Source organism: Macrotis lagotis, chromosome 6 (genome assembly GCF_037893015.1).
Source record: "Macrotis lagotis isolate mMagLag1 chromosome 6, bilby.v1.9.chrom.fasta, whole genome shotgun sequence".
Lineage (NCBI taxonomy): Eukaryota > Metazoa > Chordata > Mammalia > Peramelemorphia > Peramelidae > Macrotis > Macrotis lagotis.
Window position 1 is genome coordinate 185,460,391 of NC_133663.1, and position 26,642 is coordinate 185,487,032.

The window sequence follows — 26,642 nt, forward strand, 5'->3', positions numbered from 1 at the left end:
GTCAGGAGGACCTGAGTTCAAATCCGGCCTCTGACACTTAATAATTACGTAGCTGTGTGGCTTTGGACAAGCCACTCAACCCTATTGCCTTGCAGAAACAAAAAACTAAAAGAAAAAAAAGTATCCAGCAGTAAATTCCTACTTACTTTCTACCTTAGTATTAGATATATAATGGTTCTTCTTTCTACTAGCTTATTACAAACTAGTCACTGTGTTAGGAAATAAGCATCTTTAATATGTAATATGTGTTAGTAATAGGAGTCAAGATAATAATCTATACATTTCTGAATCCTTAAAACAAGTACTTAAAATTTAATTCTTCCAGTGTGGGAGCATGTTACATTGAAAAATATGTTTTCTGCAAATTTTATTATTTACTTTTTTAGGTTCGTTCAAAAGGTAATTAGGAAGAAACTAACATAAACTGCAATAATAGATCCCTTGTGAAACTCTTATTTGGGCCTAAATTTGGCACAAAATATTTGGCACTGGAAGAATGGAATGATCATATTTGGAATCCATTATATTTATATCTTTATAAGTTAGCTTTGTTAAATAAAACAAGACAATCTATAAACTTGTATTTTGCAAGTACATCTATCTTAACCCAAGAATCATATCATTTCTAGAGAAGACAGAAAACGTCTAGCCATATTTTTGAGGTGGAATTTGAAACCTATTTATTGTTTTTAACATAGGAAGCTCTTTTTGTATGGACCATTGTTTTGAATGCAAAGTTTGGTAGCCTTTTAAAATGATTATATGTAAACAAGCTGTTGTCTGTATATTTTGTACCTGATTTTACAGACAGACCGAAATTACCAGATAATTACACTCAGGATACATGGCAGAAACTTCATGAAGCAGTGAGAGCCATACAAAGTAGCACCTCCATTAAATATAACCTTGAAGAACTCTACCAGGTAAGTGCTCAAAAGTTGTCAGGGGAGCAGAGTTTTGTCAGAATGTCGCTATCTTGTTAATTGAGAATTGTCAGATTTTCTTCTACTTGCTTAGCTGATAAGGAGGATGTTCTACTTTTAATGCCAGCTTTTGAAAGCTTCATTATTCTGCTAGCTATAGTGAGCAAAATTTTTCAGATTCCCATTTTCCCTCCCAAAGTATAACAGTAAAAGGTAAATTTTACAACCCATGAAGATTCAGAGATTTAATGTTAAAAAAATTCTCTGACCAAATAGAAGAAATCTGAAAGTTTTCATTACATTTGGTGATAAATTGGTACTGAGTCTCTTGTTGAAGTATGAACATTGGCAATGGGGATTTCATTTGGGGAAAGAGATTATTCACTATAATTTTTTAATTAAGAACCTAAGAATGAATTGTCAATTGTCTTAAATAATTGGAAGAAAGTAGATTTTAAGGTCACCTCTCATATAACTTACCTTAACTTTGATTTTTATTTTTCAGACTTAGGATGTTCAAATCTAATGCAAAAGTCCTTTTCCTGCTCAGTATACCACTTAGCATGATCTTGCTGGTGTTATTTCAGAAATGATAACTCATTTGAAAGCTACAGATTGCCTATACAGGGTAAACTCTTTTTCATAGTGCTGCATGATTGGGTTTTATTTTATTTTCATTTGTGTGTTAAAATATTTTTTTAAACATGCAACACTATTAAAAAAAAATGCAAGATATAAATGGAGACTGCCCATGGTCAGTAGGCAAACTAACTTCTGTTTAACTTTGGAAGCAAAAATGAAGTCATCAGCAAGTAGCATTCTACTAGGAAGCCTGCTGGCTGTATCAAGATCTAGATCTTAATAAAATCCCCCAGAAATCATATGTGATAAGTAGAATATCCCTTTCTATTAAGCATTCACCCAAGAATTTTAAATTAATAAATTATTTCAAGTAACAAATGCACCATTGCATTTGACATTATGGTGTGGGAGTAGTAGTTACTCTGAACATAAAATTTCTTAAAGCTCCTTCACTTTTGTCTTTATATATATCTAGCACCTAGCAAAGTTCCTGGCATGTAGTATGTGTTTAATAAATGTTACTGATTGACTGTAAGAAGTTGCTTTTCACATTTCCTATGGATATCGATTTTGTGGACTAATTTGTTTGGAGAGAATTGGTAATCTCTTTTGAGCATTTATGTAGAATCAGGCTTGTACACTAGAAGTACTTGGAGGAAATCCATGAGTGCCTCTCTTATTTAGCTGTAATGTAATCTCTTAATATGAACTTTTGAGAACTGTAAAATATCAGGATTCCTGTATATTTATCTCAGAATATTAGATGAACGTAATGGGATTTCAGTTGACACAAAACATTTTTTAGCCCACGTTCAAAATAATTTCTTTCATATTAGTAAATGTAAATTGTTAAAATTATTTATACTACCTAAAGCTAAAATGTTCTGAGTTATAGAAAATAAAGTCATTTTAAGAAAACTTAAAGTACTTCAAAGATCCCTGATTTTATCTCTGGGTCAGGATATCAGTTCAGCACTAATTTGCTTCTGTAGATAAGCTTCCAGAATTGCTGTGGCAAAAAACAAACAACTTCATCCCTCTGCTGTTGGACCATTAGTCTTTCCAAACATAGCTAGACAGGTCCTCGGGTGATAGTTTAGAAAACCTTTTCATTTTGGTAGAGAGCTAACAGAGACTATTTTGCTTGAATTATGATTCACTTGACCCACAATTATACTTTGAGGTGAGACTTTAGTGTAGGAGTTTTTAAAACACAAAGATAAGACACAGTATTAATTGTATAACAGGAATAGGTAGTAATTGAGTAATAGTAAATTTTTTTACTTTGAAAACTCACTAACAAGGAGCTGTTCAGTACTTGTTCTCTACTTGGTCCACTCTTTGAATCCTAAGTCTTCATTACTTGAACAGTGCATTTAAAGCTATATTATTTTTATTCTAGTTTGTCAAACTGCTTAATCTATGGTGTACTTTTACCCATCTGACAATTTCCAACATAATCTTTTCTAAATGGAACATTTTCTTAACAGTTTTGTCACTTAGGTTCCATACTAACTAAAAAATATATATGTTATATATTTCAGTGTTATATGGTAAATCATATTAAATATTTGAATGTACAGAAAGTCAAGCTAATCCCATGGGGAAAAAGGAAAACTGTGAATCTCTTGTATCTCAGAAATTCCCTCTCATTTCACCTAGATAGTTTGTAACTACACTTATAAATTTGTTTATATAACTTCTCATAGCTATGGAAGTTCCTTTCAGGTTTTTAGTATTTATTTTTGATGTTACGAGCATACCAATAAGAATATGATTGCTTTTAATTGAGAGATGTGGTTGTTGACATTTAATGTCTGTCCAGATTGCCTCATGTCAGAAGACTCTCAAAATAGGTGTCAAATAATTGAATCTTGTTTCAAATAGGTAGTAGGATCACTTGTCATAATTTGAAGGTGGGGAACTAGACTAATACTCAACTTTTATCTAACACTGAAGAAGAATCCCACATAACTAAAATTTTTCTTGAATAAATCTCTAATGAGTAATGGCCGGGATTTCTGATTGTTCTAAATAGAAGTTACACTACTACTACCTTACAATTAAATTATCAACATAGAAAATAATTCTAAGATGACTTAATCCTCTTAGTTCCTTTATGATTCAGAATCAAAATTGATTCAGGTCTGATTTCTATTAAGAACTCTGTTGAGTTCTAGAGTGGCTATTCCCATGAATTGCAGTTATAGAGCTTTCAAGAAGTAACTTTTTAATAAAATCCCACAATAATTCTATGGCTTATCAAGGAATGAGGTGTAATTGATTTAATTTGATCTTTCTGCATCCTCCATAAAGATTAATAATAGGTTGATCATTATTAGATGTATTGCTCTTTCCTTTGCTGACCCAGTAGCATGCACTGTGTGTTGGGATGGTGACAAATTTATTCCCATGCCTATTATGGAGAATGTATGTCCATCACTTTATTTTTATACTCTTGAATAATATGGTGTTCACACCTATCACATAGATCACTTTATCTTATGAAGACTAGTAAGGCATTTTCAGAATCACTGATCCATGAAGACTTCAAGATTAAATAATCTGTTGATTAGCATTGCTTATAAACAATTTGTGTTAAGCAGATCTTTGTGTAGCCGGTAATATTCATTTCTATTGTACTAAATCTTTTTGATATGATTATTAACTATATCTTCAACTATTCATTAGTTGTAGCTGTTTAATATTAGTCTTCATCAAAGCATCATCTACCCAAGGCAACAACAATCAGATTGGTGTTTCAGAATACTGCCTTTGAGTGTTGGTACTCCAGATCCTCCCATGCATTTGACTTAAGTGTATTTTCTGAATGGTATGTTTATTAGGATCAGTTTTTACCAAAGATTTGAAAGACTCTCAAGGTAAATTGATAGTTTAAGGGTGACCAAACTTTTTAAGTTTCTTGGTGTTTCCTATCTCATATTTTCAATCACCCTAAGCTTCTTAAGCCTCATGCTTAATTAAAGTGTTTGTGGCAATCTGAAAAAGAGTATTTCTAAAGATCAGTTCCCAGATCTAATGGGGTTTTATTTCTTAGTGTTTTGTAAAAGGAAACTTTGAAGGTAAGGTAGTGAAAATTAGAGCAATTTACATTAGTTAGAAATCTGCTTGTCTCTGAGTGTTAAGATCTATTTTGGACAAATCCATTTTAGAGTTCAAAGTCAATTTTAGCAAGACCAAATCCAAAACAATGGCACATTTTAGAAGAGAAAGCTAATAATAAAATCACTCCTAATGATATATTGCTTTAAGCTTCTAGAGTGCATGAGGCAAAACAACTCTGTGAGGTAGTGGAAGTATTTTTGTTTCTGTTTTCCACAAGACTGTGATGCTCTTAAGACATTTTATCACTTGCCCTTGAATTAGGCAGTTACTGTCTGGGACACAATTCAAATGCTGCTCCTCTGACTCCCAAGCCCAACAATTGAACCACCATGCCCAGTGAGTTAACTTTAGACTTTTACATTTTCATACATAGTAGAGATATCTCTAAATACAATAAGGCTATGCTATTTTACTTTTGACTATTGGAGTTGTTGAAGAAAATTGCTAATTATTGTAATGATAATGACTACAAAGCTGTGAGAAAAGGAAGAGTTAGGAGCTCTGGATGTTGTAGAACCAGAACTCAAAAAGAGAGGCAGGTTGTTTAACTCTGGGTGTTATCATTTAAAAAAAATCATTATTAAACCAATGTTAGAAGGTTATGAGGTCATTAGGCAATTAGAATGTAAAAATAAAAAACGGTTTGGAACAAAGCTCTTAAGGTATACCCCCCTGTTAGTGGGTGACTGTTAGTGGAATGATTAGGCAGGAGTTCATGTGGTGACAAATAATTGAATCTTATTTCAAATAGTAGCATCACTTGCCAAAATCTAAAAGGTAGTGAACTAAACGTCTAATACCCAAGTTTTTCTAATACTGAAGAAGAATCCAAGATATTAAAAGTCTCCTTGAATACATCACCAAAAAACTTGGAGAAGAGAATGCCGGGATGATAGTTAATGGTGTCACATCTAAGAGAGATGTCTGAGATTGGAGAAAATGACATCAGATTTGGAAGTAAAAGAGGCAACTGTTTACTTTATTGAGTCAATATTATCAGAAACTAAATTGCAAAGGATTGAGAAGAGAGGAAGTAAAAGAAACAAATGTAGACCAGTTGAAGTTTATTTTTAGTAATTTGATTAGGAAAGAGAAAAGAGATAGAGAAAGGCAACTTGAGGACAAAGTGGGATGTGGAGTTGGATTTTTAAGGATGGGGGGGGACCTTGGTTGCTCTCCTAGATTCTGGAGATAGATTTAAAAAATGAAACATTCTCTTCAAGGAGTTTATAATTTAAATGATAATATAGGAGTGGCTAGGTGGCACAGTGTATAGAGCACCAGCCCTGGAGTCAGGAGTACCTGGGTTCAAATCTTTCCTCAGACACTTAATAATTACCTAGCTGTGTGGCATTGAGCAAGTCACTTAACCCTTTTGCCTTGCAAAAACTTTAAAAAAAAACTTAATGTAACATATCTTCATTCATTTAACAAATATTGTGTGTGTCAACAATGTTCAAGGCATCATGCTAAGTAATAGGATTCAGAAGACAAAAATGAAATGTTTCCAGTATTCGGAAATCATATTCAGCTGTTCTGGGGGATAATATGGCATATACCAATAAATATAAGAGAGAGAATTGGGTGATTAAAGGAAAGTTCTATAGGAAATGCTATAGAAATGTTTGAAAACAAGATTACCCTAGGGAATCATGGGGAAAATCTCTGTGGAGGAAGTTGCTTCTAAGGTAATCCTTGAAATAATAAAAGGAACATGAAAAATGGCAATAATTACATACCTAACTCCAGCAAAACCTTCTCAACACCAAATAATGATCAGTAAATCTGAGAGACTACAAAATATGACTTTTTCTACCCCCTGAACTGCCCTGGAGGTCTATCAGAAGCTCAAGGGCAATAAGAACACCCCCAATCAAAAAAATAAATAACTAAATGGAAGCAAGTACTCAGAGCTCCCCAAGGATGCAGCAGGGAGTCAGAAAGATACCTCAGACATAGGAGTTTCCCTTGTCTTGCCAGAGAGGAGCCCAAAGATCCAAGGGGATAGGAATCATGGCACAAGACAACCATTTCACCCAAAGGTATATGGGAGGGAGGGAGGGGAGGAGAGCAGAGGCTGGCCCCAGGACAAAATTACAACTTAAGAACTAAAGGAAAAATCAGTAAATCAGAGAAAATGCCAATTAGGATCAGCAATTACTGTAAATAAAAAGATCCCAAAAAGAAAAGATCCCCTCCCCCAAGAAAATTATAGACTTCCCATAAGTACTACTTGAATCCCTAGAGAAAGGAAACAAGATTAAAAAAATAAAAGTTTTAGATGATAATTGGAAGAATAACTTAGAAGAGGAAATGGTCAATCTTATCCAAGTTAAAAATTCCCCAAAACCTAAACTAAATCAAACCTATGAGTTAGGAAGAAATATTAGCATAATTTTTTTTAATTGTAAGATATCTAATATAAAAATAAAGTCAGAGAGATGACTTAAACCATAGTTTTTTAAAAAGCTTGCATTAGGACATGTTATTTGCTGGGAGTTGGGCATCTCATTTGTCCTCAAAGCAACCTCGGGGGGAGGGGGCGGCTGTTATCCCCATTTTACTGATGAGGAGACTGAAGCTAACAGAGGCTCAATATGACTCAGATTTTCCTGACTCCAGACCTTAGCACTTGATCTACTGCACCACCTTTTTCTAAAATTCAGAAAGCTGCCTACCTCTGTTAGAACCAGAGAGGTAAGTAAAGATTAAAAGAAAAATTGATAACATTGATGACCTCATGAAAGAAGTTCCTAAGGGAATTATAGTACCAGGTATGTTATAGCTACAATCCAAAACTTTCCACCATAAAGAAAAAAAATTGAAATTGAAACAGTTTTAAGTATACTCTATTTCACCTAAGACCTAATTGAAAATAAGAGGAAATCTTAGAATATGAGAGTTCAAAAGACTAGGATATGGGGCTTACAACCAAGAATAACTGTTGCTTCAAGATTGAGTATAATTTCAGAGAAGAAATGGATTGGAGGCCCTTCAAGCACTTCTAATGAAAAGACCAGAGCCTAGTAATATCTTTGAAATAATAAACATGGGGGCAGCTAGGTGGCACAATGAATAACAGCACCTACCATGGAGTCAAGAAGGACCCAAGTTCAAATGTGACCTCAGACACTTAATAATTGCTTAGCTTTGTGTATCTTTGGACAAGTCACTTAACACCATTGCTTTAAATAACATTTTTAAAAAATAAGCATGAAAGTCAAGAAAACATAGAATGGTAAATTTATTTGAACAATTGAGACTATATGATAGTATGGGGCTAACATACCCAAGGGGGAAAAAAATCAAAAATTTAACCTATAGATAAAAAAACTATAGGAGGACACCTATAATATTTTCATAAAATGAATTTTTTTTGAGAAAGCATTAAATATTCTTTGGGAATATATATATATGTATGTATGTGTATATATATGGATCTGAAGAACTTAATCTAGGAAGGAAAAATGATATGGACTTTTTAATGTGAAAAATTAATTTCTAGGAACCTACAACAAAAATCAAGATTTTACAGGTCCTCTGTTAAAAGTGGTGAAAGATGAATGTTTCAAACAAAAGTGAAGGAGCAACCTAAAATCATTTTAATTTTAAATGGTCAATAGCTACAGAAGTTACCAAGAAATTGTTGGTGAAATTGCCTATTAAGTTTTGGAATATAATGTCATTCAAGATCCATTTCTTGGTATCAGATTTGAACTTAGAAAAATGTTTTTTTATTTGTCAAGTATTTAAATTCCCCCCATAACCCTTATAATAAATAGTCAAACAAAACAAGTTTCCCTAGTTGTCATGTCCAGAAACATGCCTCATTGTATATATTAGTCTCATTAACTTTTTGTCAGAAGAATGTGGATAACATTCTTCAGTGTAGTTCCTCTGGAATTATGATTGATCATTGCATTGTATTACAGAGATTTTAAGCATTTCTAAATTGTTTTTATCATATTGATATTATACTATAAATTCTTCTCCTGACTGTTTACTTCATTCTGTATTAGTTCATAGAAGTCTGCCCAGATTTCTCTGAAACCATTTCTTCATTTCTTTTAGCACAATCATTTAGGCTCAGGGTCATTAACTGCCTATTACATCCGAACTCTGGTTGGTGACAGAAAATTATTCCCTCTGTGATCTCTGATATTGGCTATTGAATATTTAAAAAGTATCAATTTATAGGAGCTGTAGAAACCAGAAGGGATAGCATCCTGTAATGTTTGCCTTATCTAGAACCATAGCTAGGCCTTTTTTTCTTTTTTCTCCTTCTTGTCCCACTGTTCATTATCAGAAAAGAGCATAACCTTTCTTTGCTGCAACCTGACTTTTCTTCCTGATTCCGCCTGTGTTAATGTCATATGGCACATAGATAATCTTGAGGTACTAATGGACCTTAATTTATGAATGTAATGTAGCTCTCTGATTCTTATATAATTTTAAAAAAAATAGAATTTAAAACCATAATTACCATTAAAATGCATACTAAATGCTTGCATGAACATTCCAGAAATCACTTATGTGTTTCCCTGTTTCAAGAGCTTCAAAAGGTATTTCCCAATTCTAATATTTTAACATATGTTTCTCTCCCTACCCCACCCCCAGTTAGGGCAAAGGTTGCCCCTAAATCAAAACGGAATAAATTCAGTGTAATTTAATTCTTAGCTATTTGTTATGTAGAGGGGGGAGGGGCATGCATTAGAAATTTCTTGAAATTAAAAAGATAAAAGTATCAAGACCCTGCCCTTGCCTTCAGTTGAGATTTGCCTCAGTTTATGACAATAGTGATATTACATTATATCTGCTTATATTTTACAAGGGATGAATTATGCATCAGAGGGGAAGGGGAGGAGAAATTCTATAACCTTTTTGTAAGATTCTCTTCAGTTATTTGGTAGAAGAATTTTATGGAAGATTTTTGCTGATTCTTTTGATAAAATTGCAATTATATATGTTAAAGGCATATACTTAAAGAACTTCATAAGACTTTCTTAGATCATTATAACTAGAAAAATGTTGAGATTTTAAAACTGAGTATAAGAACTTTAGCTTTATCCTTTATAATGAGTTTAAAGCCTAAAGCTGAAATAATCTAGTTCTCCCATTTGACAGAGGGAAAAAGTATTATATTGATTTAACATTTTTGTTAGTGTGGTGTTCTTAAGAGTTTATTCAGATGGATTCTTTGCTTTTGTCAAAGACTCACAAATAACAAAAACTGTTAACTCCAGTTTTCTATTTATTAAATATTTGATATTTCTTTTGTGTGAATTAAAATTAATAGATTATTGGTTTCTATACTTCCAGTGGATTAGAAGCCATGTATAAACTATGGTTCACCTGTAGTACTTTTTCAGCTAATAAATTTTTATTACTTTTATATATCAAGAATAAAATTAGTGATAATTACATTTAACTAAAATTTACTCACCTTCCTGGATTTGTTATACTAGTACATCTCTAGATCCCAAAACCAAAAAAAAAAAATTGCGTCCAGAACCAGTTACCATCCTTGTCAAAGGATATACACAAAGCAAAGAAGGAATCTAGAATAATGTTGTTGTTTTTCTCCTACTTTTTGTCAGAAAATTTTGAGTGAAGTGAGGATATTTTGAGATATCCCAGTAGTGGTGTTTCTATGTCTGTCAGGGAAAATCATATGAATGTAATGTAGCTTTCTCTGATTTTTTTTCAAATGTCAAAATACCTTTTCTGGTATATAAGTTCTTTAGATGTACAGTAGTCTTCTAAATTCTATGTTGTTTTCTACATTCAGTTGTACTTAAGTGATAACAGAATTGATAACATTGAATAATTGCCCAAATTAAAATGCAAGAAATAATCTGAGATCATTGTTGTTGTTATTATTATTATTATTATTATTATCATCATCATCATCTTAATCTCCTGCTATATACAAGGGAAATATTTGAACACTATCTCTTTTTCATACTATTGTAAATATGGATAGCTTAAAGTGAAAAATTTTATCTGTCTTCAATTATCTCTTCCTTTTGCTTTCAGGCTGTTGAAAATCTCTGTTCTTACAAAGTATCCCCAACACTCTACAAGCAACTGCGACAGGTTTGTGAAGATCATGTCAGAGCACAAATCCTTCAGTTCAGAGAATATCCTTTTTCTTGTAAAGTTACAATTTTTTTGCTCTATATCTGTATCTTGTTTTTTTCCTAGTTATATGTAAAAGAAGTTTTTAATTAGTTTTTAAAACATATTTTCTCCTTTTCTCCCATCTAATCCCCCTCTCATTGAGAAAGTAAGCAATTTGGGCAGCTGGGTGGCACAGTGAATAGAGCACTGACTCTGGAGTCAGGAGGACCTGAGTTCAAATGTGACCTCAGACACTTATTACCTAGCTGTGTGACCTTGGGCAAGTCACTTAACCCTAATTTGCCTTAAAAAAAAAGAGTTATCAGATAGATAAAACAGGAGACTGTTAATCCCCTGGCTCTGCTGTGTAACCTAGGAAAAGTCACTTTGTATTTCCCTGCTTCATCAGTTCCCTCACCATTAAAATGTAAAATATTATCTAATCCCAATCTGAGTGTCTTCTAGCTCTATTACTTATATACTTTCAAATTTGATAAATGAGCTGAACTGTTTTTCCCTTCCCTTTTCTTTTTTATATACTATGTTATAAGGAATATGTAGGAAAATATGGGAGGGATATAGCTAATAATTAATATTACTTTAATAATATTACTTAATAATTGCCTAGCTGTGTTGGGCAAGTCAGTTAACACATTGCCTTGCAAAAGAAGAGAGAGAGAGAGAGAGCAAGCAATTTGATTATAAATGGGTAGTCATGTAAAACCTTTCCATAATTATCAGTCTCTTATTTCGACAAAGTTAGAATTTTCTCTGGGATTGGATAGCATTCTTTATTGTAAAATTGTCTTGGGTCACTGTCTTGCTGAGAAAAGAATAAAATTATTATCTTCAAAGCCCTCTTTACCTTATGGAAGAGAATAATATGTTTTATGTAAGGTTTTTAATAACAATTTTTATAATGGCCTTATTGTAGTATTTTTCTAATATTTTCTATCACTTGAAGGCTAATAGTATATTCTTGTTACATTAAAATACTAGATATAGAAATTGCCAAAAATTGGTCTTGTAGATTAAATTCTTAATTTTTAATTTTTTTTCCCTCATTTTCCTCTTGTATGCAAGTTTTTACTATTTTGCCATGTGTGATTTATGTTAAAAAATTTTGTTACCATCTTATGTACCATTTTTCTTACAGAACCTGAATCTTTATTCCTTGTAATGAGAATTACTGACTTCTTCAACATATTCAGTTGATTTTACTAATACAAATTTCCAATATTTTATTTTAATTTCTAATAACTGAATGTATGGCCTTAGCTGACAGTATACAAATAAGATTGTCAGTACTCAGAGTACTGTTCTTTTTTTCTTCCTGATAATTTCATTCTTTTAAACTGTATCTCTAAATATTTCAGAGGCATGTTTTAATGTTTAAGCAGTATAAATTTTAAAGCTACTTGTTCTATAAATGAGATTTCATATAAATTTTAAGTTATAGCCTCTATCTTCAATATAAGTGAGAAAATTCAAATTAAAACTGCGGCTTTTTTTTTTTACTTCAAGCCTCCTAGCCCTATCCCCTCTATTAACTTTTTTCAAATTAAAAATCGCCCATCTAGGGGCAGCTAGGTGGTACAGTGGATAGAGCACCAGCCTTGGAGTCAGGAGTACCTGAGTTCAAATGTGACCTCAGACACTTAATAATTACCTAGGTGTGTGGCCTTGGGCAAACCACTTAACCCCATTTGCCTTGCAAAAACCTAAAAAAATAAAAATCATCCATCTTCCTGCTGATTGTTGTGACAAAATCTGTTTCTAGGGTCTCCATGTCTCTAAATGAGACCATTGGGTCACATCTCATAGAAAGTGCCTTTGGTCTTCTGCTGACAGAGACCTGAGAGTAAAAGCCTCCTAAAAGTGGATGTTAGGAGGAGGAAATAGTTTGGACTGACTGGGGGGAGGAGGGAGGGGTGTTTGAGAGGCTCTCAGAAAGTAGTAAAGGAGAAAAGAAAGAACCCAAAGGATGTTAAGACTGACAGAAAAAAGAAGTTTAATGGAGGAAGTGTGGAGGAGAGGGATAAAATATATGGCTTAAATATTTAGCTTAAAATATATGACCTTGGGTTTAACTTGGGTAATTATCAAGATAATATTTTAAGAAGAGAAAAGTTGAAATTAAGGTATAAATGTAATAGTTTTCCTTAGCAGATGCTGCACAGATTCTCTAGATAGTGTTTTATTTTTAAAGAAGATAAACAAATGCTGGCAAGATCATTGCAGACAAATGGTAAGGTTATTGTATTTTTTATATTGATTATTGTCTACTTTCAGTTACAAATTTGTTAGAATAGAACTGCTTGGATTTCAACTTAAGTTTATTTCTTTTGTCCCATAAGTTCCTTTTGGAACTTCAACAACAACTAACTGAAATAGCAACAAAAGAGAAAGTAAAGAAGACTTGAGAATTATATCTCCTGCTCTTTAACTTTTCAAAAATCACAATCACTTCAATCAAGTTACTTCCACCTACATAAGGTGTAAACCAGACTTAATTTTGTGTTTATACAAGATGTTGAATCTCAGCAGAGATTTGAGCTGAGAAGAGTTGAACAAGATCTATAAAACTAAATTGTATAGTTTTTCTGGTTTTCCTGAGTCTTTCCTGAGGTCTTTAAAATATAAAACAACATCTCCAGAATTTCAGACCACATGTTTAAACATTAAATATAAATTTTTTTATTCCTAAACCAAACATTTTTTACCATTGTACATACTTTGAGGTTACTTTGTTTTCCTCATTTAGCTAGTAAAATAGAGATTGTAGTAAACCAGGTACCTGTTTAAAGGACTCTGTATAAAGAATCTGGTTATAAATGGGGTAGAATTAATTGTATTTGAAAGATGTAATCACTAGCTTTTACTCTATTTAAGTAACTTTAAAAATCAATTTGGGGGACAGCTAGGTGGCGTAGTGGATAAAGCACCGGCCCTGGAGTCAGGAGTACCTGGGTTTGAATCCAGTCTCAGACACTTAATAATTACCTAGCTGTGTGGCCTTGGGCAAGCCACTTAACCCCGTTTGCCTTGCAAAAACCTAAAAAAAAAAATCAATATGGGTGATGAAGGAAACACAATGGTTATTATTTAGAGACACTTGATACACTCTAATCATTCTTGTGTTAATTGTTTGAACTGTCATTCTTGAACAGTATTAGATTGATAGAAATTTGGTTCCCAAATAATTTTAAATTGGGAGTCAGAATGAGGTAATAGCCTAAATGTCTTGGCATTACAATGACCTTTTTTGTCTTGAAAGTATACAATATCCCGTTCAGTTCTAGGTATTGTATACAAAGATCAGGTCATCACTGCAGCACTACACATACATTTTTTTTGTGGTTTGTGTATTTTTGGAGTGGTAATAGGAGAAAGGGAGTCTTGTCTTCCCAAATAGTGTTGTCTTTGGTTTTTTTTTTTAGCATGTTTTGATTGAGATGAGTTGGTGGTGTGTGTGTGTACATACATACATATATATATATACACATATATATATATATATAAATATCCTAGCCCATATGTATCTTCTTGTTCCCCTTATTTATAAAATCTTGCTGCCTCTATTACATCCTATTCATTACAGTGTGTTGACTTTTGAAAAAGACTACACAACGCAAATACACATATACACACACAAACATAAGCACATAGGAAAAAGAGAGGGAAAACAAGCTTGTAATGTTTTCCCTGTATAAGATATACCTTATCTGTTAGAAAATGACCAGATTAAAACGATGTGATATAAACCAATTACTTATGGTCTATACATTAGGACTGTGTGATAAAAATTCAGAATGAGAACTTTCTAGTATATCTCACCATTAAGAAAGATAGATAGATAGATTCTTAGTAATTGAATTAAGTGTATTTTATTTATTAGAAAAATAAAAAATTGGTTCATGTTTTTAATTTATAGATCATGATTAGAAGTATTTTCTTGTTTTTGGATCGCACTTATGTACTTCAGAATTCAATGCTTCCTTCTATATGGTAGGTATTTTTTTTTATTTCTATGATGTAAGTAAATGTACTAAAAATATAAATTTTGTTTTAAATTTTGTTTTTCCAGGTAGTTATTCTTGGTAATTTGTATATCTATAAGTAATATAAATACTATTATTGTACAGTGTCTTGATACAAAACCAAAGTTGTTTTGTTTTGTTTTTTGACCTCTAAAGTGTGAAATTGTGTAACATAGTGAGTAGAGGACTGGTCTTAGCATCAGGAAGACCTGGGTTCAAGCCCTGCCTCTGACAATATAATAGCTGTGTGACTGTGGGCAAGTCATTGAACATTTCATTGCCCAAGGCAACACTCTGTTATAATAAAGTTGCCTATCTGCATTGGTGGAAGAAGTTTCCATACCAGGAGTTCCTTCTACCATTGAAATCACAGGTCCAGATGAAAGGTATAAAGAATTTTTCTTTAAATTCATATTTAATTTTAAAAACATTTTTCATAATTTTAAAATGTATCCATTATCTATCTTCTCTGGAAACATGTATATCCTCTTCCAGGAACCAGAGGTCCAGAACAGGATTGGATTTACCTCAACAGGCTTTGGGGAGAAATCCTTTATGCCAGTGACCACTTCTACTTACCCATGGTGTGTAGACATTGAGTAGCATGTGCCTCTGGCCTCCTTGAATAGAATACAGGTAGGATTGGCCAGAGCACAGTGTGTAGTCCAGGGTTGCAGTAAACGCATCATCAACACCACATTTGCACATTTTGTGGCAGAATACATGGGTTTGTTGATTTCTGTGAGAGAAGTCTCTCACTGAGAGATTGGGGAAAGAACTGACAAGGCACATCATATTTTCAAAGAAATAGAAATGCTTTATCTTCAAAAGTATAGAGAAAAAATTAGACTGATATATAAAATGCAGATCTATGAAAAAATATTAACATTCAATTAATCACTAAAAATTTATTAAATATGTGGCTATGTTAAAAAGACTATGCAACTAAAAGACAATTTCAGCTTAAAAATAAACTAGAATGCCAAATCCATAATCTGTTAATTTTTAGCTTATGATATGAGATTATTATCTAATGCACAAAAGGAAAATATTAAAGGGTGTAGAAAATCATTTTAATTGCTTTCTTTCAGAGATTAATTAACATTCATATAGTTAAGATGATTCTTTAAATACTTGAAATCAGATAAAGAATGTCCCTTTAGAGTATCTGTATTTCCATCATAAAGTTGGAGTGGAATATCCTTGATGTCCTTAAAGAAGCAAACTATTTGTTTAGCATTTGATGAAAGAGTTTCTAAGAATGATTTCAGGTTATACTTTTAAATGTGGGGAAAAAATAAACCTTGAAATATAAACTATAAACAAAATAATCATGAGTCATAACTACAGGAAAGTGAAGAACTTTGATAATAAATGATAGCTCATATGTAGCAATTTAAAGTTAGCCTATAGAGATAGATAGATAGATAGATAGATAAACAGATAAACACATAATGTCCCTATTTGACAAATGAAGCAATAAGCTTAGAGAAGTTAAATGACTCGCCAGAGGTCACGCATTCATTAAGTGGCAGAACCAGAACTAAAACCTATGCCTCCTGCTTCCTAGTGTGGTATTCTTTTGTATGAAGCCAGCATACTCTTAAATACAAACAAAGTTTCTCTCTCTATCTAATGAGACTTTGAGGCAAGAGTAAGTAAAGTAGATTTAAAATAAACTGAAATATGTAATTCTTATTAGTACAGGAGGATCATGTTTAAGGGATAAAAGTAGGGGGCTTAATCATTGCAAGTGAAGTATTCATTAACTGTGTGTATATGTGTATATATGCATATATATATTATTTTGTATCTCATGAAAAAGTACATTGCAAATTAACTCTGAATTGGTTCGCATGTTCAAATCAAAAAGTGTCTTACCCATTGTAACAGAACTGTTCTGAAATGATAAAGCTCTAAATGAAAATGTTGAGTTGAAGATACACCCAAAGCAACCATATTTGTGTCTTTTGGCAAAAGTTTTAAGTGACTCCTGTAAATCAGGTGCTGTGGTAGATCCTAGAGACAGACATAGATACAAAAATGAGATAATCCATCTCCTCAAGAAACTTATGTTCATTTGGGGGGAGGTGCAAAGGGGTGACAAAAGGAATGTTGTATATGGAGTACAACAGTGTGCCTTTTCTAAATAGCTTATATTTAAAACAAAAATAGAAATGCAGAGGGGGAAGTTATTAGCCTGTAAAGATAGGCTATAGCCAAATTGTGAAGGATTTTGCCAAGTAGAGAGCCTCTGTTGTATTTTAAGGTTATGAGGAAATTTCTTCAGTATGGAAGTTAAATTTGGTCAGACCTGCACATTAGGAATATCAGTTTGTCAGCCATAAGGAGCAGACGTTGGGGAGGGGTGAGACTGAATCTCTTAGAGGAGGTGTAATAAGACCCTGATCTAGGGTGGATGTTTTCATACTGGTGGACCCAGTGTGAATAACAAAGAATGAGAGTATTATTTTCCTTTCCAGTATCCAGGCTAAATCCCAGATTTATACTTTTTAAGCAAAAATAAGAAATCAGTCTTCTACCAAATTTTCCACAAATTGTTACCTGAATCTACATTTCCATAGCTAGCTTTTGCTGGTTTTCAGTACTCTCATGTATTTGTGAATACTAGATTAGTTTACTTCATACTTTATTAACATTTTACAGTTTATCTGTAGTAAAGCAAGGGTTCTTAGCCATTTTTGTATGTGCCACGGACTCCTTTGACAATCTTGTGAAACATTGGATCCTTCAGAATAATGCAGACTATAGACCCCTAATATTTTAATACTGTGCAGAACTCTTGACTTTGCTTTACAGTGTATTCATATAGTTTTTTTTATACTTATATAACTGTGTTTAAAATATATCCACACAGGTTGTAAGCCTTGGAATGAGAAGATTTCTAGAGTTCTCTCATTAGAAGATTTCACTAATTAGCATCCTCACTGTGCATGTGTTTACAAGTAAACTGATACTCTTATGAAGTTCCACTGCTGCCATCCTGAATAGAGATATCTACTTCAGATGGGATGCATTGGTATTTCTACACTGTGGTAGCTAACTAGGGCCTATAATTTTAATAGAACAGATCTGGGCCTAAGACATCAGCATTCCATCACTCCTTTTCTTCTGTAGCACACTTTGAATATTTTGATCAATCTGTAACCTGATGCCCTGCCAATGCTAGTTTCTAGATCCATACCTTAAATCATCTTCCATCACTTGTGTATGTCTAACTCTTAATTTCTACCCTTCTTTATTTTTACCACACTGAGAGTATTTTGAGTTTTAAGTAAATGAATGCAAATGGAATTGAATTTAAAAACTGGAGAGAGGATATGAAAAAATTGGAGTACTAACAAATTATCTTAGCCAGGATATAATTAGATTTTTCTCTAACTTAACAAATCTACCTCATTTCTCATGTAGCCTGATCCAACACTTTATGGCATCAGCAATTCTTATCAAAGGATCCTCACCACATCCCCCACTGTATGCACTGTATCTTCTTCAGCAATTTTAACAATTTCTTATTATGTACAGGATATTCCTGTGCTACAAAGACCTTCATCCTTGCCTTTGTGGAGCTTACCTCATGGGTGAGGTAACACATAAACACATTTGTTCTTTTTTGCATTGTAGTTATACAAGAAAAGTATAAGACAGGTTCGTGTGACATGAATGGGCAGAGCAGAGAAAATCTCATGAAATTAACTTAAAAGGATAGATAATTTTTTAAAAGACAGAGAGGCAAGGGTATTGTAGGGAAACTAGAGTGACATTCTGGATCAGAACCTATGTGTAAGTGTCTCCTTGTTAAAATGGCAACTTTCTCCAGCTTCCAGTTCTCCTGGAATGCATAATCAAGGATTTATCTTCTCTTTCCCTTGCCTTTCCCCACACAAAACTGGTTAGAAAGCTACCTTAGCATTCTGCAAGTTTGATCCTGTGCCCAAAAGCTTCAATTGTTAAGTAATAAAAATTTTATTTTCTTCTCTTTATTAACAAACCCAAACTTGCCCATAGTTTAAATAGAACCTCATTTCTTTGACTCATTCATATAGAAGAGATTGGCAACTGGAGGTTATAGAGAGACAGTGTGGAGTAATAGATAGCAAACAGAACTTAAGTATTTCAATTCAAATCCCACTGTTGATACAACACTAGCTGTGTGATCTTGATTAAGTCCCTTAACCTTTCAGTGCCCCAGAAAGCTCTCTAACCCTATAAGTGGTAGAAGAAGTTGTAGTATACTTCATAAATGGGATTTCTTCATTGGGGCTTTCCCACACTAATGACTTCATAGGTCCACAAAGTAAGAATTATACTAGTGACACTGGAGCATTTTAGTCTTTTTAATCCTACTTGAACTCCACAGAGCTTAATTTAATAAATTCTTACTATATGTACCTTTATATTACTTTGTAAAAACAAGGTTTAAAAAAATATAATGAAAGAAAAAAATCTTGTAAAATTAGTAAAATTTGGGATTGCATTTTAAAAGATGAATGTAGCATCTAGAAATTTACCTAAGATAAATTTGGATGGATTCTGTAATATTTTCATCAAAATGTTTAGAGTTAGAAAAGCTTAGTTTGAATCCTGCCTCTGCTACTTATTCCTTATGTGATCTCAAGTAAATCACTTCACCTTTCTGGGCTGGTATTTTAGATTGCTCTATTATACATTTTCTATCAATCATCTATAAAAATAGTTATTTTCTGAGAACACTTTAAAATCTCTCATGTCTTCACTAAAATCTCAAGGTAAAGAATGAACTTTAAAAAAATGTCTGGGTGTTTGAAAAATCCCTGTAGTTATTTGTCAAAATTTGTCAAAATGAAAACAAGATGACTCTTACTAGAATTAAGAAAAACTAAAATTGTCAGTATTTTTTCAAATTTCAGATGACTGCATCAATTTCAAATTAATTCACAAATAAGTGACTTGCATACATTTCTGACCAAGAACATTGTCTCAGAAATAAGATATTGCACATAGAACATTTTATTGTATAATAATCTTGAGGAAACAAACTTTTACTTATTGTTTTCCTCAAAACTTATTTTCAGTGTCAAATTAATTGATTTTATACACAGTAACATCTCATTTTTCAAGCCTTTTTGAGGAATGAAGTATTCTGGATACATGAAATTTTTTTAAAAATATCTTTTTTGTCTTAATCATTTATCATAAAAATAATTGTAAAATGTCCCCTGCTTTGTTAAACTGTGTAAACTAAATATGGTCTAGTTTCCTTAAACCCCCCCCTTTTTTTTTAATCAGGGAGTGTTTTGTTCTCCTTGGCTGGATCAGCTTTTTTTTTCAATAAAAATTATTTTTCGCCCTTCTCTGCTATCTCCATTACTTCTGATCCAGAATAGCCCTTGCCATAGGCAACTAGTTGACCATTTTTCTTTTACCCTGTAACCTAGTTGAGCAGTCAACTCTGAGGAGAGTGCATGGGCTTTATGACAGCTTTTTTAAATGAAACAGTCATTTCTTAGAAGTTTCCTCTTTACCTCCTATTGAACCTTTCTTTATAATAAAGCAAAATTAATAGATTCCATGAACTGTCTACAAATTTTGCATAGGCTTTACCTCTCTTCTAAGAGTAGAAAATTAGCTTTTATTATCCAGGATCAATATTGGTATAACAGTTCGGTTCCTTAATGCTTGGTCACTTTCACTTTTCCAATTTGTGACTGTCTTCTAGATGGTTGAGTATGCCAGAAGTTGGTCAGTTAAATGAGGCATTGCTATGTGAAAAAATAAGAATAAAATGATAAAATATTCAGGTTTTTGAAGATCAGTTTAAATTACTTTTTTTTCTTAGTTTAAATTACTTTCACATCATTCTTCAGGTATTGCCTATCAGAATCTAAGAAACTTTTAAATGTCCCTGGTTTTGTAAATTTGACTTTTAAAAGATGAGTTTTCCCCTGAAATAGGACAAATTAAAACTATCAAAAGGTGAAAAAAGAAATTTTCAACTCTTAAGACTTATATATAAACATAAATTTAAACAGATTTTCAATACAGTTGTTAACAGTTGTTCATTCTGCTTCTTTAGTGTTTTAAAATAATGCAAAATTTCTTGCTTTGCGTGAGAAAATATTTGTGTGGCTCAGAAACTGTTTGACATTGTGTGATGATCTTATGAAAGATACTTTTTTCTGCCTTCAAGGGCATCAGAATAAGACTCAGAAAATATATGTGTGAATGACTGTCTATGTTTTGAACAATGGTAAAGAAAAATCCTTAGCAAGGCCATTTACAATTTAACATTTCTAATTCATATGAAAATACTGACTTTTTAACTGGAGAAAAGTATAAGATAGTCATTAAAGATAATTTGTGATTATAGAACTGTATAAATGTCATACATATTAAATTATTTTAGTCTATTATCCCAGAAAATAAAATATTCAGATATCATTCAGGTTTTTCATGTTAAAAAATTAAATGAAAGTAAATTGTTCTGAAGTAATACCCTTTCTCATGATGTTAGGATTTACAGGGCCCTTAGAGATCATCTTATCCAGTCTCATTTAGCAGATGTGGAAGCTATGGCTCAGGGATATAGTAAATGACATTTTCAAAGTCACATAGGTCACAGGTGGCATTATTAGAATTCAAATAGAAGTCTTCTGATTCCAGATCCCTCAGATAATCTTGTTAGGAAAGATGATGGTGATTATGATGGTGGTGGTGGTGGTGATGATGATAGTCAAATTTAATGAATAACATTTGAACTGACTTCACACACAAACAAAATAGCATAAAAGTTTGTGAGTGTATGTATCTGTTTTCCAAAGGCCACCCTAGCTTTGTATCCAAAGGCTTATCACTGGAAGGTTGGCTACCAGGTGGTGATTTTTTTTGGGGGGGGGGCATAGCAATCTATGAAATAGACCCTAGGTTCTATGCAGTGCCCTTTTGCTTCTATAGTGGCAGAAACTGGAACACCAAAATTCACAGTTTTCAGAGCATCTGCAAGCATTGAGTATTGGTACTCAAACTGTGTGATCTTTGTTCAACAATCAAATTGTTCTACTACTAGAGGAACTGAACCAGATTTCCTTTTGGCATTTGCTGCAAATGAAACCAGAATAATTAAAGATGTTAACGCCTAAATAGAAGTTCTCTTCAAGAAAGTAAATAGTTTCATCATGCATCAGAAAAAAAGAAAGATACCCCGTGCCTGCATCTCGGTATTTTATTTAAGAGGTCTGGAAGGCTCAGATAGCAAGTACTTGAATGACATTAAAAAAAAAAAATGAAAGCCATTTCATAAAAGGCAATAACTATGAAAATAGTCACTTCAAAACCAGTAAGTGTCATCAAAGTCAAAGTAAATACCACTGTCAAAGAAAAGGATTTAAAATGAGAAGAAAACATTCATATAATTATAGTAATTCCATTTTTTTAAATATAAATCATCAACTCCAAATAAATGGGAGTCTTTCACCATTATAGAGGGAAGGTGGATAATTTAGTAAAGTCATCACTATTCCAGGTTTGAAAGCTCAGAAATTACCTCAAGTCAACAAACACTATTTCTTTGACAAATAGAAAGATGTGACAGCTATTACAAGATCATTTGCCTAATATAATGAAAGAAGATGAAAGACATGAAGTGATATAACATCCTGAAACATTTAAAAAACAATAATTGAGTAGATAAAGAACTTGACATTAGAATTGAATATACAAGATCATTCCTAGGACATTCAGGAGTTAAAATGGATATCTATTTTAGCAAATAGAGATAAAATAAAACAGGTGGTAGTTTCAACCCTAGTAGTGGAACCACAGTATTTGGATTATATTCTCAGTATCTAGTGAACTAGAAAGTGGGAGTGACAAGAAGGGTTAGACTTCACCAGATACAAGAAACCTTTAGAGATGATACAAGCTAAGTATTCGGGAATCTGATTTTTTTTCAAGGAAATTTAAAGAATAAGACTGCATTTAGGGGGAATATGTGAGAAAACACTGAGCTTCCTTACATTGGGAAAACTTTGTGAGATTAGGCTAGGCTATCCTTTACCAGAGACCAAGCAGAATTAAGTGTAAAAAATCCAAATATATCTTAACCTAAGATGTTTGCAAGTGTCATAGAACATGTTCTTTAAAGGACACCCTGTTGGTAGATTCTCCAAATTATCCTATGCACATGACATTGTACAAAGAGCACCCTGGAATGTAAGTTCTCCTTTGGGTGATTTATTCAATAAAAATGAAATATCTGTTTTGTACATTGCTCTTCTGGCTACCACTGTAGGGAAAAGAAGTCATGCCATCATGGACAAAATTACTGAAAAATTACCCAGAACCAGGATATGCTGCTGATTAGGCAACCTGTTAAATTAGTTCTTGACCAAGCAATACATAAGGACAATAGGCCAAAAGGAAATTAGAATTGAGAAACTATAGTGTTTTCAATCTCAAAGTGCTAAATGCCACAAAAGACTAAATTTTAAAAAAACTAAGTGTTCTCCCAGATATTATATGACTAAAGGAACACCATGTGCATGGAAGAATCAAAATTATAATTAATACAAAGGGCAGTGGAAATATATGTTGAGCAAATGTCATTGGATTTGCAACTTAATGAAAGACCTGAGAAATCATTTAGCCCAACCTCTTCATCTCGAAGATGAGGAACAGGTGTTGTCATTTGCCCAAGATCACAAAGGTAGTGAGGAGTAGAGCTGGAATTTAAATAGGGTCCTCTCCAAATCCAGTATCACAGTCCATTGTACTACACTACCACTTAAGGCTTCAGCATGTTAGCATGTGATGAGCAATATAAAAAAAACATAGAAATGGGCAGTTCAGTATTTTGATAACCTTTGGACCTTTAAAAATGAGAAAGAAGACCTCCAACATGTTGAGTAGGTCTGTGGAAGATTTATGGAAAGAAATGGATAAGAATCACAGAATGAGAAGGCATTGAAAGGGTTGCAATCTGCATTGGTGGAGGGAGTACCCACACTGATGAAAACATGGGTCTATCATAATAAGTATACATACACACACACATATAAGTAACATTTATGCAGTTAGAAATATTTTCACAAAACTGAATAAATTGCTGGTATGTATTTGTCCCATAAAGATAAAAGTCAGCCAAGAGGCAGAAATTGAATTTAGAGAAATTTTATGGGAAATGACAAGCAGAAGTAGGAAAGGAAGTCTGACAAAGAAAAGGAAATAAAGGGAGTGGAAAAAGGTAGTTAAGCAAGGATAAAGGTACTGGATTTCAAGACCCACAAAATAAATAGCCAATCGCCCAACAAGAGTGGTTTGAAGCCCTGAGTTTAGGTGAGCTTTATTTATGATGTAACTTTATATTTCATGTAGTATTTACATGTAACCAGAAGTGGAGCTTTATGCCATTGGAAAATATGGCCTGCTAATGTTCCATTAAAATACTACAACCTTGTTTCTATTCAAGAATTAATACTTATATACCAGATGTGTGCTGAGTGCTGACAAAAGACAAAAATGAAATCATCCTTGCTCTCAAGATGCTTACATATTGGGGGGGGGGGGAGATAATACAAACCAAATTTAGAGGGAAAGGAATTTTTAGGAGGTAGCCTGTGAAGTGAACTTGAGAGGAAGGAAAGCATTCCAGCACCTCAGAGGCTGGAAATAAAATGTCATGTATAAAGAATAGCAAGTAAAATTTTTTTAATATAGAGTGGGTGAGAGGGAATAATATGTAAAAAAGAAACATTTAAAGGAACTGTAGGTGTATTAAATTGCTAAAGGAATATTTTCAACGTTCAGAGAATGACTGTCTTTTTGCTGCCAATCTATAATCATATTGACTACCACCCCATTCCCGCCCCCCCCCCCCGAGATCTAACTTTACTCTTTATTATTTGTACAGGGACATGGGATTAGAACTATTTAGAAACCATGTTATTAGTGATAAGCTGGTTCAAAGTAAAACTATTGATGGAATTCTTCTATTAATTGAACGAGAGAGAAATGGTGAAGCTGTAGACAGAAGCTTATTACGAAGTCTTTTGAGCATGCTCTCTGATCTTCAAGTAAGTATATAATTGTATGAGCTTTTCAATGCATCTGATAAATCTGACATTCTAATTCATACCTCAGAATTTAAAAAGGCTTTTAAAAATAACTGCATTATTTTGAATAATGAACTCAATTGATTTTTATTTCTTGTTTAATGGAAAAAGAGGCATTGGGTAAAAGGCCATTCTTGGAGTTGAGAAAACATGGCTTCTGCTTTAGCTCTGACATTCCATCTCTGGGACCATTGATTGGAGGAGTCATTTATCATTTCAGAGCCCAGACAAAATTTTAGGACAGACAAGTTACTAATGAGTTCCTTCTGTGTCAGGGGAAAGAATTTATATTTTGGAAGTTCACTAAACCAATGAAATCACAAGGTCCAGAACTTAACCATCCCCCAACTCATTTTTTTTTGGTAGAAAATTATTTTTCATTTAAGATGCAATAATAAGGGGGCGGCTAGGTGGTGCAGTGGATAAAGCACCGGCCCTAGAGTCAGGAGTACCTGGGTTCAAATCCGGTCTCAGACACTTCATAATTACTTAGCTGTGTGGCCTTGGGCAAGCCACTTAACCCCATTTGCCTTGCAAAAACCTTTTAAAAAAAAGATAATAGATTTTTCTAGAATTTTTTTTTAGAAAGTATTGCAAATGTGTTCAGATTTGAATAAATGGAAACACGTCACTTAAAGAGACTATTCCTTTTTTGAAATGGCAGCTTTGGGAAGCTAGAGTGGTGGCATTGTGGTATTTTTAATTTACTTGTAATTCTATTACTAGATATCATGGTATATGATTTTCTTTGTTATATAGCATCTTTGGGAAACAAAAGGATACAATAAAATTGAGGGTATGTATAGTACTTTGGTCATTGATTTTATTTTCCTTTTAGTAAGCAGAACCAGCAGCATTGCAAAGCAAGTCAGTCTTAATTTTGGTTTCCTAACCTTCCCTTTCTCTGTCATTTTTCATCTTTATAGTATCTTCTACAACCTGTTTTTTCAAGTTATGTTGTGTTCTCCCTTATTAAAACTTTGTTTTTACTTCTGAATTTGATCATTCCACGAAATTGGGCATTTCCACATATACAGCAGAACTCCAAGGAGGAGTGGTCTGCATTTTACCCTGCTTGCTTCTTTTAAAAAGTATATAATGAACCACATGTTACTTTCAGGATTGTCTCACTTACCCGAGCTTCATTCTGAAGTTCTGTTCTCTTCTGTGCATTTTGTAATATAGTAGCATTTTTTATTTAACATCACTATTTCAAACTCCTCTCCTTTAGGTGTTTCCTATTAAGGGGAGAAGTTTTTTTTAACAAATAAATTGAGTTAAACAAAACCAAGCCTATTTTTAATAAATAAGTTGAGTTAAACAAAACTGAACCTACAGTCCCTGGGTCCAGAGATGTCTTCTCACTGCACCATCATTTCTCTGACAGGAGGTATGTAACATTGCCTCATTGTGGCCTTCTAAAGACATGCTTGATGTCATGGCTTTTGGTCTGTTTTTTAAAAGGCTTTGAAAGTTACATAATTTGGTTTCTTGGTTCTGCTTGTTTCACTTTATATACTTCCCAGGATTCTCTGAAATCCTCTCCTCTTGTCAGTTCTTAACATCACAATCGTGTCCCCTTGCATTTGGTTAGCCATTCAACATTGATGGATACCCCTTTTGATTAAAGTTCTGTTCTTTTAATCCCTCTTTTTAAGGATCAGGAAGTTTGTTTTTCTTGTGAGTACACCTTCCCCAGGATTAGGCTTTCTTTTAACCTCCTCCACACCAACTCATTGCTT

The 26,642-nt window shown here is 33.1% G+C and overlaps 1 protein-coding gene across 2 annotated transcripts in view; it reads left to right on the forward strand.

Annotated features, from left to right (window-relative positions):
* CUL4A (cullin 4A) overlaps positions 1–26,642 on the forward strand; it is a 75,441-nt gene that overhangs the window by 1,402 nt on the left and 47,397 nt on the right. Inside the window, exons 2-6 of one of the 2 annotated variants that reach the window (XM_074192083.1) lie at positions 808–923; positions 10,668–10,771; positions 12,930–12,999; positions 14,686–14,759; positions 15,287–24,690. In XM_074192083.1, the coding sequence (XP_074048184.1) occupies positions 808–923; positions 10,668–10,771; positions 12,930–12,999; positions 14,686–14,759; positions 15,287–15,356 (434 nt within the window). In that variant the 3' untranslated portion in view covers positions 15,357–24,690. The other variant, XM_074192082.1, reaches the window with a different exon arrangement.